The following is a 15,212-nucleotide window of genomic DNA, read 5'->3' on the forward strand; positions in this document are numbered from 1 at the left end:
TAATGTAAATCCATGAATATATAATCAACTTTGAATTCCCCCCCACAAATATAAATTCACATAACAGAAATGCTGCCGGTTGCATGCAGCATTTCCCCCATAGATTTACTAGATAAAAACTCAGTGTCCCAATTATAGAAAATAAAAAAATCAGCATACTAGTTATAGAAAAATAAAATATTTATAGAGTAAGAGACACTATATCATGACATTCTAATCTCATTTGTTTAGCTATGTGCTCAGACACTTGGCACTGAAAAAGGACCTAAACTGAGATGTGACATGCTAGTGTAACAGGTTTTCATTTTTTAAAAGAAATTTAAAATATCAGCCATAAGAAAATAATCTTAAAAGATAAGAAAAAAGTAAATATATTTCTAAATTAATTCTAGGTTCCCAATATACTCTAGTAGCATCTGCGATCATCTCCACCTTCCTTTTTTAATTCTTCTTCTTCTTTTTTTTAAATTATTGCCCAGTAGTGTTTAATTGTTCAAAACTGGCTTTTTTTCCAGGAATGTTCATTTTCCATAACCTATGGAGAAATCATATAAAGAAACAGTTAGCCTTAAGACATGCAGTGTGGACCACTCAAATTTGCCTGAAGCCTTTCCAAGAAGAGCTTACATTGTAGCCTACTGAGTAAACTGTAATCCAACACTCAGGAATGCCTTCAGATTGTCTTTCCTATAGGTAGGGAAGATTTAAAAAAAAAAAAAATGATCAAGAGATGGCCCATATGAGAGTTACAGATTTAAAGTGACATGCTTCTCAGTCTGATATCAAATTTTATTTAAAAATAAATATTGACTTCAACTGAGGTGAATGTAAAGGCACCACAAATTTTTGAATTTTACTGAAACACTAAATCAGCATGTAGTGGGTATAGAATGCTACCAGTGAGAATTCCCCACTCACATACACCAATGGGAGCGCTTCACATCCACTTTATACAGGTGTAAATGACTACCCAAGGTGCATAGTAGTGGAGAATCCAGCCCAAAGTGTTTAAACATTCTGAGGGTTTTTTTTTTAACCTCTCCAATATCTTAGATTTTCCAGTACACTGGAAAAGAGATATCTAATCTCCAATGTGAGAGGATTGCATCAGAGTAGAATTTTGAGGGGAAAAAAATCTAAGTGTTTGAAATTCCTCCAGTTATAGTGGCAAGCTGAGTGGTAAATCTTCTCCAAACATTCACGCATCATTTAAGATTTGGTTGACTGTTCTCCCAGTTTCATTTGACTGTTGGCTGGAGAAGATATATGTCAATACTGTTAATTTTGACATTCAGTGTAAATAATTTAGAATTCAGATAATCTCTGAAATTCCTGATCTCTCCTACTGTCCTGATTCAGAATCTACAATGGCAGGGTGAATCTGTGAGGCCTTTTAAACTCAAGTCTTCTACTGTCAATCGTCAATAATTCCTAACATGTGCTTAGTCAGGTCTCTCTCTCTTTTTTTTTTATAATTAAGATTTTCTAAATTACATTATTAGGAACAAAATCCTGAGTTAGGTTAGCCGGGGGCAAATGCTCTGCTGGTTAAATTGTCATTGGTGTATTCAGTCTAGCTGAAGACCTGCGCCACTTGGTTTCAGTGCTGGCTAACTACAATACAGTCTGTCCTCAAGCCAGTGAGCCAGAATGTGTGTTATCATTTATATAGTGCCATAGGTGTCCATATGAGGCAAGGGTGCTTCTCAGAGGAATTTACAATCTAATACAGACAAGACAGATGAATATGCCATCAAAACATTCCAGGGATGAGATGAGAAAGGAGTGGGATGATATGAAGTGATCCCAAGTTGTTGCTCTGGCAAATGAGCCCATCTTGTCTTTTAATCTTGATGTGGAAATGTTTGGAAGTCTACACTGCAATGAAACAGCCCCACAGCCCAAGCCATGCAAGCCCGAGTCAGCTGGCACAGGCCAGCCGCGAGTTTTTAATTGCAGTGTAGACATACCCCAGAAAACAGTTGCAACCAGAGCTGAAGTGTCACTCTGTTCTTTAAAAACAACAAGGAGTACTTGTGGCACCTTAGAGTCTAACCAATTTATTTGGGCATAAGCTTTCGTGGGCTAAAACCCACTTCATCAGATGCATGGAGTGGAAAATACAGTAGGAAGATATATAGCAGTACATGAAAAGATGGGAGTTGCCAGACTAACACGGCTACCACTCTGAAATCTGTTTTTTAAGTTTCTGGTGAAGGCGCAATACGTATTTCCCAAAGATGCTGTTTTCCCTAGTGCTGTTATTAGATTGTTTAGCTAATTAAACTCATCCTCTGCCCAAAGACTCCTAAGTTACATCAAATGAAAACAGATCCATACAGTTACATGAAAGGAACTTGTTGGTTTAAGTATCAAGATACGTGTTTTGGGGAATGTTTAATTCACTCAATGTATTTTCTTGGTTGCTATAAGCGTAATCTATTTGCACACATTACAAAAACACGACATTTTCCTTTTGAATGAAATATGTAAACTCTGAAGTATTTGCATGGTTGTAGTTTGTCTGTCTGTTTTGATTCTGACTAGAAGTATTCCTGATTTGGGTTTACTTAAGTAAATTTAAATCGATGTACCAGTGGTTGTCAGACCTGCGGAGAAGAAACTCACTAATGCATTCTTTACTTTGTAAATTCTCTCTCTTTTCCATTACAGTAACACTTAGATGAATTTCAGGATCCCATAGTACTAGGTGCTGTATGGATCCTGTGTAGACACAGTCCCTGCCCCAAAGAGTTTATAATCTAAATAGACAAGGCAGTCTATTTAGATTATATCCCCATTTTATAAATGGGGAACTGAGGCACAGAGAGGTTAAAGGTCTTGCTCAAGGTCACAGAGAAGTTTGTGGCAGAACCAGGAACTGGACTCAGAATTCTCCAAGCCCAGTCCAGGGCCTTAACTACAAAACCATCCTACAACAATAACAACAGCAACAAAAAAAGACAACCCGGGCTCATTTCAGCAAACAAGAACTTTTAAAATAACCATTACCTGCTTTATCTTCAGTTGATTAAGAAAGTCTAGAAGCTCCACATGCCCTGTAGCCTCTGCCTGTAAACAGATATTTAAAGAGTACTGCCATGGTTTGTATGCATGTACACAGGCATGCAAAACTACTTAAAGCCTGACTGAAATGTCTAATTACTTGTGGAGAGTTGGGAGAATGATGGCTTTGAATGACTTATTACTTGACAAGAGTTCTGGAAGTGTCATTAATTTGAAGCAAAGACTTTTTTTTAATCAAAATTGTCGGAACCAAAGTGGCATTTAATTTGCCCAACCTAATACCATCTGACATGTCAGAACAGATATGCCATAACACACATGCTTAGCAGAGCTCCACATGCAGTACAGCAATAGTCACACTTACTATTTGTAAGGGAGTTCTGCCATCATACCCAGTTTGTTCCAGGTTTGCACCAGCTAGATACCAGGCATACAACCCTTCCACATCACCATTAGCAGCGAGGCTGGAAAAAGAACAATTAAGAACAGTTTACTTTTTCTAAATCTGTAAGGGCATCTCACTGTAATACTGTGTTCTCTTAACTATCAGAGAAACTAATGTGAACACTAAACCAACAACAATCTTAGCATGACTGCCAGGACGGGGGGGGGAGGGAGCGCAAGTAAGGGAGGGAGAAGTTTACAAAAGCTTTGAACAGCTGAGCCAGCAACACGGCTTGATGAATCAGTTCCTTAAATTAACAAGGCTGTATTATAAGCAACTTACAACAGGCTAGTTTCACCCAGTGGGTGTGACTATGACTAAAGGGGAAAAAAGATACGCAGTTTCATATTTCACAACACAATATTTATCCTGTGAAATGGCGTTTAAGGGGGACTGGGGGGGAGCTATCCCACATTTGAGTTGCAGAGTTTTGCATTTTCAATAATAGTTTTACTATACAGAGAGTGACAGCAGACATGCTACCAAAATATTGCACTTAAAAACAAACTCCAAAAGTTGTATAAACATATCTGATACAATATTGCCTCTAGCATGAATGTTAATAGTCATTATCAGCGGTTATGACAGCATTATGTTTCTGTGGTGCCATTTGGATAATTGTAATGATGCTACAGTATTTGGATCTTAAATTAAGGGCAATTTATAAAACTCAGTGCCAATAAACAGCCATTTTACACACAGTGAGAAAAAAAGTCTGCTAAGGGTGGTCTATGCCCACCATTTCTAGATGACAAACATTATACCGTTCCAAAGTGAATCAAGACACGAGTGGATTTTGAATCTGTGGTGTAACACCACAGGCAGTTTCTTGCAGGCCTGCTGGCAGCCCCACTAGTATCTGCAGAACTTAATCTTTCATTTAAAAAAAGTGTTTTTAGCTCCTGTGGTGTGAAAAACACCTGGATGTGCCCCAATGCAATGTCACCTGCAGACAGGCTGAAACAATAGAACAGCATGTAGTCTGAAAAAAGTGGGTGGGTCTCACCATCACTCTGCCATCTATCTGCCTGTCCCCCCAGCAATTATTCCTGACCCCAAATCAATCCCGCCCCTCAATCCACATATCAATTCTGCCCCTTTCAGCCTCACCTCTGCTCCTCCTACAGCTCTAGGGGTGTTTCACCCCACCCTAAAATCCTGGGGAGCTGCCCTGGGGTCTCCTCTCTGCTTTCCCAGGATGCAGGGATGGAAGGAGCAGAGGAGCAGAGCCATCATGAGCCGCTGGACTCTTTCTGCTTCCTCCCCATCCCCTGCGAGAATGGTGCCGGTTGCTTGGGGATGGAGTGGAGAGCTCTGCCTGCTTGCAGCAGTAGCCCTGGGGAAAGCAACCAATCAGAGGGGTTCCCCAGCCGCACTAAAAATGTGTACCCCTCAGCAACTTAGCTGGCTTCTTAGAAAGGTTGTTTCCCAGATCTGCGACCTGACACGCTTTAAGGACTGGGGCTACCCCCAGGCATCTCAAGAGGATGTTAGCTCTGGAGCTGTAAGGCCTTTAAGCATTAATATTGACTACTTGATGAATATCTGAACAGAAACAGCCAGGTGATTCTCCAGTGAGGTTGGATCTCATTGAAGTGAGGGATGAAAAAGGCCTGTTTGTTTAGTCTGTGGCATAGGACCTGCTGCCCTGAATGTCGCTCTCTTTCTGAAGGAAAAGAGTACTGAGGACCGCAGGCCACGGGGAAGGAGGAAGGTGAAAGGCCCCTGAGTGTGGTAGACTGGCTGAGCAGACTTGACTGCTGGAGGTGGGGGAGAAGGAGGAAGGAGTGCAGTAAAGGCATGTGAGATCTCAGCAGCAGGCAGCAGGACAGCTTGTAGAAGGGTCATTCTGCAGTCAAGTCCGCAAAATTTGTTACTCCCTGCTAGTCTGAAGCCACTTCTCAACTGTTGATAATTATTTTTAGGTACTTAAAAAAATCTGTAAAGGGGAGTGGAAACCTCTAACTGCAGCAGCCTGAGGGTGGGTGAGAAGAAAGCTTTTTCACGGTCTTTCCTTGCAGCAGCCTGAGAGGGTGGGAAGAAGACAAAGGCTGTGCCTTTGGCTGGGAGAGGAGTTAGCGTCTTTGTTTTGTATGAGAAATTTAATAGTGGAAGCAGGCATAGGTAAGAGACGAAATGTTGAGGAAGCACTAATGGAAAGCAATGTTGTTGCAAAAAGGTTATTTCCCACTCACAACAGACCAAAGGGGGGAGTTTAATAGTGAGTTAAAAGGAAAGAGCCCTTATAAATTGCACAAGACAGCAAGAATATTAGAAAAATAGGGAAATGAGTAGCTCACAGCAGTGGCTACTCAACAAGTGAAAGTTTATTTGTTTCAGAAGATTCATCTTTTGCTACATCTTTTGCTTTTGTGTCTGGATTTGTCCAAATTTGCTGACATCATCATAGATGGGAGTCTTTAACAACAAAAACTAAGAATGGCAGGTTATCAAGTCACAATTGCTCAAATGGGTAATGAACAGATAATTTAGTACCACTGTATCCTAACCAAGAGCAAAACCAGTGAGATAAATGTTTATTATTTGTTTTCACTGCTGTCACTATATGTGACCTTTATTCTATCCTGTTGATTAATTCACAGCCAATTTACATTTTCCCTCCAGGATATGAAAGCTAAATAGGGCCGGGGGCATCCTTTGAGGTTTACTGCCTCAAAGGAATTGTTTTGGTAAAGACCTAGATGAGATTTTTAAGTTGAAAAGAGTCAATCAATTTGATATGCTTGAAGAATGCAAGTAGCTTGGTCATCTTGCATCTCACAGACATTATGTTGATTCTAAATAACTTTAATACAATTTCAGAGGTGTGCCAAAAAGGAAATCTCTTTAGGTCTGCATCACAGGAACTCCACTGCTATGTACCTTCTGAGGTTTGCAGGGCCTCCTACCCACAGCCAGAAGCCTCCTCTGCACCTAACAGGTTGGCAACAGAGGAGAACCACTCCAGAGGAGAGTCATTGGCATGCCTTGGAAGGAGCACAAGAGAGAAGTCCTGCTACTATGGACTCCCCTAGTTTACAACAGAAGAGCTACCTTCCTGCATGTCTCGCATGGGTATGTCTACACCACATCTGGGAGAGAGCCTTCTGGCCAGGTCCACAGACTTGTGCTAGTGGGGCTCGTGCTAGGTGAGTAGACGGTGCTTTGACATTTGGTCTCAGGCTGCCAACTCCACTCCGGCCATGAGAGCCCAAGCTCTAGCCCAAGTTCCAACATCAAAGTACCATCTACAGAGCTATTTTTACCGTGTTAGCATGAGTCTTTGGACTCAAGCTGGAAGGCTTGCTCCCAAATGCAGTGTAGACATATCCCAAGAAGCTTTTGAGGCGATCCCGAGGTTTGCAAGACAGGAGCTTCCTTCTTGCACACATGCAGAAAAGCACAGGAAGGAAGGGCCTGGCTCTGTAGAAAAATGGGAGCGTGTCTGGTGCAGAACATGTTTCAATGCCAGCCCAGTTTCAAACGTTCAAGGCTTCTTGTATTTTTATTTTTAAAAAGGAAATCCCACCCTCCAAAACAAATAACTCTTCATCACTGGTTGAGAGTGAAAAACAACACACTGCTAAGCTCTTGTGCCGCTTGGCATACCATATAGTAGGCAGGAAGCATAGATGAGAATACCATTGGATTTTTAACATTTGGGAAGGATGATTATAGAACAGTTACATAATACAGGAATTTCCACTATGGGCAGACTGACTTCACTGTAGAAGAGTCAAGATGGTGGAAAAGTGATAAATGTAATAATATTAGCTAGTATGTGCAGGTTGCACTAGATTACAAGCATAAAAACTGTTACGAAGGCTGGGACTCCTCGGTGCTTCGTGACTTTCAAAATACGCATTGCAGTGACAGCAAAATAAGAATAAAAAGTTGGTACCATTTTAACTGGATTAGAAGAAAGTATAAGTTTCTTAACGGCTACTGATAGTGTTTACCATGAGGTACTGCTGACTCATCTGTGGGATTTTGCAAAGGGTGGGGAGGCTAAGTTCCTTTTTCTTGGTGAGCTCAGAACCTCATCTTTCTCAGGGGGTCTTACACACAGTTCCATGTGGGGATCCTGCTTGTTCAATGTGTAACTAAAGCCACTGGGAAATGATGAGATATTTGTAGCTGCAGCACCACCCAGACAGTAGAGAAATTATGTTTCTCTGCTGGTGAAGATTCTTGATATGCAAGGTAGTGATTCTGTGAGGGACTAAAATAATTCTATCTAGAGTGCACTCAAGGATACCGTTCATATTATCCAGTGTCCCCAGGCCTTTTTGTTCATGTTTCATAACTGCAAGGAGAGATGGGAGATTAAGATTATAAAAGCCTGCTTCATATTTTATTTCTTCAGAAAGTTAACCGGGTAGGTATTAGAAGCATGGTCCCAGTACCTTCAGAACTATAATTTATCCCAACATCTGTGATCAGACTTAAAAAGGTATGTTATCCTGATAACATTTTTGAAAAAGAGCATCCTTGGATTTCATGAACTGATATTTTAACATATGAGGATATGAGTGAGTGAATTCATTTGCTTGCTCCCCCCTGCCCTTACTTCAGCCTTGTTGAGCACAGACTGTTCAGAACAGGTGACATTCACTTAATAGACAGTCAAAAAACCAGTAGTATAATTAAAATTTGTGACTAAACTGAATCTAGTGGAGTAGCTTTCTGAACAAATTTGGAGAGTCACCATTATATGTCTTGGAGTGGTCACAGTTTTGTTTTGCATAAAGACAACAATACCCCTGCAGTAGGAAAACAGATTTGGAAGATTCTAAGGGATGACTGGTAAGAAAACTTAGTTCTCATCTCGACAAAATGGAAACGTGAGATCGAAGAACTAAACATCTTAAAAATGCAAATTCCTCATCTGACTTTCTAAAAACAACAGGATGAATTAACCCTTAAAAGAGGCGGCTAAAAGACTGGATAACATGATAGTGTTTTGTTTGCAAGTACAATTCCAACACTAGATGCACTAGAAAGAATTCCAACTGACATTTTACAGTTATCAGCTGATGACCAAATGTACTAAACCGAACACTTCAGTTTCTAAATCCTAAATCATTTTATGTCTAAAGATAAGGAAATTATGGGGCTAGCATTAGAACAGCAAAAGCTCTGGCCATGGAGATGAATGAATACAGAATAAAGCCAAATTATTTTGACAATAGAGAAGCAGTGAGAAAAAAATGGCTTTTGGATCTTAATTCAGGTAGAGAACAATACAAGATGACTCCTGACACAATGCTAAAATTAGCTAGACCAGTCCTTGAATGCTACTTAGGCTCTGGCTCTCCATACCCTGGGGGCTGGGCATATTGCCATGGTGCCGGTCACTTAAATTAGACCGAAGGAGGAGTTAGTAAAACATCTATTTGTTCCAAAGGCAACTCTAACCAGGCTGAACACATGCAACAACCTCACCAATATGCCAATGCCTAGTATGAGAAAACTCCCTAGGAAGACGGTGCAGGGGTGGCGGATAAAGTGAAACTGAATAGTATGGAAGAATAAATCACTGAGTTTGCTCAAATCATCTAAGAGCTGTCATATCCCGAAGTGAATATTCCTGACACCTTGGAAGGACAGAACATCTGCAACAAGACAATATTAACTACAAACACTTTAGCATTTTGGCTCGTACACTCTGGAGGAAATTCACCCCTCTGCAAAGGGACACCGAAGGCCTTCTAGAGCAGTATAAGTGAAGTGGTTCCCTTGTGCAGAAGTGCCCTGCTGAAAAATCAAAGTTCAGTGTCTCTCTCAATACCATGTGCATTGTGGAACTGGACTCCACATCAGCTCTGTGTAGGCCAGTGCAAGGGGCATGGCCGCAGGATTTACACTGATGCAGTAGTCCCGGGTTCCCCATAGGTGTGAGGCCACTATTCTTGTCTGTGGGTGGGTGGCTGTGAAAGAGCTGGTTCATGCTCTGTTCATTTTGTGTGGTGGAAAGTCTCAAGATAAGGAAATCCATGCACTCATTCCATGCACAAAGCCCACTCATTCTCCTCTCCACATATATATATTCCACTCGCTGCACAGTAGATATCTTTAAAACAAATGGTTTTTTTTGTCCTCTGTTAGCTTAATACCATTACAAACCAATTTAAAATACTTCAAAAGCCTCGGGGGTTCATTACCACTTCATTCAAAATACAAGAGATCACGCAATACAGATCCAGTGTATACAATATTCCCTGAATGTACTACAACAAATTGCATCACATTCACTTTTTGTTTAAAGCTACATGCTCTCATTTTTGTAGTACTACTATCAGGCTAGCCAGTTAAACAGGTTCTGCAGAGGGCAGAAGGGGCTATGTATGGGGTCAATTTATTTGTGAAAGAATGTAATTTTCTGAGCCGCTCCCCTAATACTTCTGACAGATGGATCAGAGTTAGCAAACTCTTAATTTGAAAAGACTTTCCATTGTTTCCATCGCTTGCAATGTTCTGGGAAATATGTAGTATAGCTCTATATAGTTTGGGTGCAGGCTATGTGCCAGAGTCTCTCTCTTCTGCGTATTGTCGTAACAGTTGAGGCACTCCACCTAAGAGTCCCTATATTTAGATGTCCAACAGCTAGTAGCAAGGTGTTATTAGTAGAGGGCCCTCAACTATGGAATCCATATCTTCTGTGGGGGTAGCAGAGCTGTAGCCCTTGAAGACACGGTACAGTGTATTTTGCTCAGTATTCTGTCTGGGTGAGGAGACTAGTATTTAATTTATTGTTGGGGGAATGAGGAAGAAAGAAAGAAAGGCCTGTTACTTTAAGAATTGTAGAATCTACTGATACAATTTTCAGAGGGAACTGCAGGTGATCGAGTCACCAGTACCTCTGAAAATAAGCCATATGATTTTCTTTTAAGTTGATGAAATACTGCAATTTTTTATTAATGAAAAATTAGCATGGAAAAGCAGTGTATGGAAAGTGTTGAGTTCAATGGAACTATGTATCTGCTTAATGTTAAGCATGTACTTAAGTGGTATGGTGAACTGGGGCTAGAGTTCCCACCAGTTTGCAGGTCTGAACCCATATTTATGAAATGTTCTTATTCTTCTTGAGACAGAAGCTATTCTCGCTTTACAGTTAAGGTTGAAGCTATTCCTCCATAGTACAGGTATTTATTCTTTTTGAATAAAACCACTCCATTGTTTCAGTATAAATTGTCCCTGGTGCTCTGATCTCAAGATCTGGACACCAAAAACACAAGTTCCCTACAACCCAAAAGTAATACAAAAATGTACAAAAATGCATCAGGAAGAGGGACAGACTTGCTTCAAATCCATTTACACATTTTCCATAATGCTCTCCATTTCACTTGTGGAGTTCTGCTATACTACTTCAGATATGTCACACAGTCAATAGTAAATTTTGTCCCTTTACTTGCATTTTAGTTATTAATTCTAGCCCCAAAATAGTATATGCCAGGTACCCAATGGTCCCTGGCATATATAATAATTACTTATATAGTGCTTTCCATCTTGAAAGGATTTGAGAAACAATTCTCACATCACTCATTGAAACAGGTTACTATCAAAAATCACCATTTTACAGACAGAGTAACTCAGTGTCAGAATCAAGATTACAACCCAAGAATTCCTCACGTAGGGCCTTGCTACACTTTACCACAGCTCAGACTATGGAGGTGTGAACTGTAGTGCACACCAAAGTGCTGTGCTGTAACCCCCTCCCCCCCGCCCTGTGTGGATCCCTAGTTTGCACTAACGTATTACTGTATCACTCCGGTAATTTATACCCAACCACATTGGTTTGCTTCAATAATAAAACCCCTGCTTGTTTCCCATTTCAAAGTAAGTCCTGGGCATATTAACAACTCAATCATTTACTCTTGAAAATAGAGATAACAGGATGATGATGATGTAACTGTAACTACTGCATATTAGCACAGCTGACTTGGTGTAAGATGCCAGGGAACGGGCGGCCTACCTAGTGGTTGCAACAGGACCTTAACTGGTGGTTGTGGCGACAGTCCAGAGTAATGGCGAGCATAGATCCAGGAGTCAGGTACCAATCCGAGGATGAAGCCAGAGTCAAGATTGAGGGGCCAAGCCAAAAGGTCAGAACCAGAATCAGAATTGGGAACACCAAGCCAAAGGGTAAGCCAAAGTCACAATCAAGAAGCCGAGCCATAGATCAGAGTCTGAGTCAGAAAAGGGCAGGGGGGCAAGGACTAGACTGAAGCTGACATGAGTCAAGGCAGAACAAGGGTTGGAGCAATTAGTGGAAGCCAAGGCAGGGCAGGTACAGCTGTGGGCATGGTACGAGCTGAGCAGCTGCTGTGCTACTGCTGTTGCAAGGATCAAGTAGCAGGCTGCTGGCTCCCCTGCCCCATCAGGAACACACACATTTGGAGAAGGCTCATTGAGCCCAGCTGAGCTTGCTGTGTTGCCTAGCTACCAGGCTGGGAGCTAGCTGTGCTCCTGACACTTGGACCATGCTACAATGCAATATCTAAACTTATGTCATCTTTACCTGCAAAGTTCCGTTCCTATGTTCTCTAGCTCTTGGCTGGAAAGGTGAGCTCCAGTTTCACGCAGTAACTGAATCACTTCTATGTGCCTTTATGAAAAAATTGATAAAAAGAGTTATTTTTAACAATTAAATATCCTGGGGGAAAAACATCTACAGATCAAAACAAGTATTCCATAAACACAGATTTTATACACTGATTCTCACCATTTTTCAGATTGGTATGTTCCCCTCCCCCCCCAAAAAAGAGAGAGACTGATGAGTATGTTCTCCATTCAAGGAGCCTGAGTTTAAAGAGAAAAGAGACCAACAGATAATCTCTAACCTCCTTCACATCACAGGCCACTAAACCCCACCCAGTTTCCTCTGCACTGATGTAGGGCAAGGAAGAGGCAAAGGCTTATTACATCATTTAACTACCTTGGCACACTGAATTTACAAAAATGCTACATTCTCAATTACTGAATCCAAAATGAAGAGAAAGGAACATAAATACCTTTCAAATATGAATCTATATTTATTTGTCCCCTGACTGTCCCCATTTCTAGCTCTTGTTAATTCAAGCACTGAAATGCAGATAGACAATGAAGGCATTCACAGAGTAACAGTATTTCTGTGTGTATTTTCCACATAAAGGGATAGATTAGGCGGGCATTTTGATTCTCTCCAAGGTAAGATTTCTGTTGTTTTTAAATGTTAGCAATGAAACCTTGTGGGTTAAAATGAGAGATGCCAAAGATCCTATGACTTCATGGATGATATAAGCACCCATAAATTTAGATTCTTATTTGACCTTTGGGAGAATCTCCCACAAAATACCCCTCTGCTAAGTTTCTTCCCAGCTGGATACAGTCTTCATGGCCTACTAGTCCACCCATGGTCATGGTTTGGCTGGCCCTCTCCCATGAGTGCATTCTTCTGCCTGATAGGTAGGGTAGGATCTACATGACCAGCCTGGCTCCCTTTCCTCAGCCACAGAACTCAGAAATAGTTCTGCTGAGGCCACTGCAATGGCTCCTTAAAACTTTATTGTTTGGATTACAATGCTGTGGGATGTATGTACAATTTGACAATAGACCATCTATTACCCAAAAGGGTAATAATAAAGAGGCACTATATCAAGTTGTGGGAAAACCATCAGCCAAAATATGATAGTTGGAGAACTTGACCTAATGCCCTGTGGGATTTGGACCCAGGTCTCAAGAGAAGAAAATATGTTAATTTATTGTGCTGCCTAATTCCCAAACTCAAAGGCAGAATTTAACCCACACCAAAAACATAACTGCTACAGAATGTCTATTTCAAGTATAATCACATCTATTGTGACTTTGTTTGGAGGGGGCTATAGGAACATTTTAAAGTGAAAAGTACAACGCTGTTCATTAACCAAATCAACAATCTATGGCTGGATTCAAAACCTTAGGAACAAACCAGTCACTCAATATTAATTCATCAACAAATACAAAAATAAGTTCAAATGTATGTTCAGTTTATTCTACATTTCTTATTCTTCTTGAAGATTATAATACCTTCCTATTTTGAAACTGGACTGCAGGTCAAACAGCTTGTGTGCTGAAATCTTCATCTTGACAATGAGAAGTTACTTTAAAGCTTATCACGATGAAGCCCAATTAAAATATAAAATTTTAAATTTGATACAAGATCCGCATTTCCTTATAAGCTATTCTGGTAACAACTTTATGACAAGGTTTTTAAAATTTTGCCTTTTCAAAAATTAAATTCTTTCAGTTGCTCAATGGAATTTTAGCATTTAAATCACGCGGCCAATTTTTTGCCCAGAGTGAAACTGAAATCTTAATTTCTTTGTTTCTCTGCAGCAAAGTAAGCATGATCAGTTACTGCAACTGCACATATTGTAAGTTGGTCTAGTTATCTTAAATATTTCATCAGAAGAGTCCCTTGAGATATGGCTGGCTGTCAGTAAGAGTCTCCTGGAGACAGCAAGTAGGAACTAGTGCTGTATTTACTTTTCTTTACATAATACAACTCATAAGAGTATGATTTAACCACAACATATCAAGCAGTTTAGTACTCATTTGAAAAATGAAACTGATAACAGATTATACGAGAAAAGCTTTTACATTTACTCACAAACTTGTATTTTGTATAGGAGTACATGCAAACAGTGTCTGTATCAGTTTCCTTGGTAGTGGTCTGTCCTGGAGTACTCAGCATTTCTAACATTCCTAAAAAGACCATTGCTCCATTGTGGCATTTTTTGGCAGCATTAAATAAATATATTGAACAGAGTGCATAGGGGTGGGAGGAGGAGAGAAGTGTGTGTTGGCAAGACTTTCTTTTTTTAAAATAAACTGAAAGTAAGTGGAAACCTCAATGGTATTGAGCCCACTGTTTCCACTGCAACAGCTCCTCGTCTAGTAGATGGAGTCTGGAGATCCTACCACCTCTAAAGATCTCCAGACTCCACAGATGACCTTAGATCCATATAGAAATCCTTCCAATCTCAGGGCCCCTATGGAGGGCCAGACCTTCTCCGCTAGTCCCCATGGCTCTTTACTCTAACTGGTAACACAACACAACTCAGGAACCAGGCTCTCCTTGCATTACAATCATGTCTGAACCACAAAACCACGCTTCTCATTCCATGTGGAGGTGTGAAGGTGCAGGTTGGGAATCTGTGCTGACAGGGTCAGAATTAAGTTGTGTGGGTATTTCCCACATACATTTGACAGGAGAGAGTAGTTCCCCAAAAGCCATAAATGATCTCCTGCTACCTGGGCTCAAATTTCCCTTCCTCTGACAAATTTTTGGCCATTTGCATGGGTTTTTTTCACCTGTACAGCTAAAATCAAGAAGAATGATCTGGCCCTCAATCTTTTGGGATCCCTAAAAACTGGTACATACCATGGTCGCCATTAAAAAGTCAATATTCACCACAGGCGGTAATCTGAGTTATCAGAGTTTTTTCATTATCCTTAGAAAAGTAACTAAGACACTGATACTGCAAGGACTTCTGAACATCAGTTTATGTACTGTGAGTGCACAAAATTAAGCCCACGTGTAAGAGGCTCAGGACCTTGGGCTGCACTTTCCACCAGCCATTTAAAGAAATGCAGGTATAACGTATGTTTAAACATGATTAGCTTCGTTCTTTTTGATCCTTGCTTCTCTAGCAGCTAGGATGGCTATGACAGGATTGGCTCAGTTTTTCTCATTCAACTTTCACAATGTTGAACCACT

General features: G+C 40.6%; 1 protein-coding gene across 1 annotated transcript in view; it reads right to left on the minus strand.

Moving 5' to 3' along the window:
- Window positions 1–493: 493 nt before the first annotated feature.
- The window catches only part of ASPG (asparaginase), a 78,465-nt gene continuing 63,746 nt past the window's right edge, over window positions 494–15,212 (minus strand). The window contains exons 13-16 of the mRNA XM_065404277.1: window positions 11,994–12,080; window positions 3,392–3,491; window positions 3,013–3,072; window positions 494–535 (exon numbers count right to left, since the gene is read on the minus strand). Of these exons, the coding sequence (XP_065260349.1) occupies window positions 494–535; window positions 3,013–3,072; window positions 3,392–3,491; window positions 11,994–12,080 (289 nt within the window). The remainder of the gene's footprint in view (window positions 536–3,012; window positions 3,073–3,391; window positions 3,492–11,993; window positions 12,081–15,212) is intronic.

Source organism: Emys orbicularis, chromosome 4 (assembly GCF_028017835.1).
Source record: "Emys orbicularis isolate rEmyOrb1 chromosome 4, rEmyOrb1.hap1, whole genome shotgun sequence".
Taxonomy (NCBI): Eukaryota; Metazoa; Chordata; order Testudines; family Emydidae; genus Emys; species Emys orbicularis.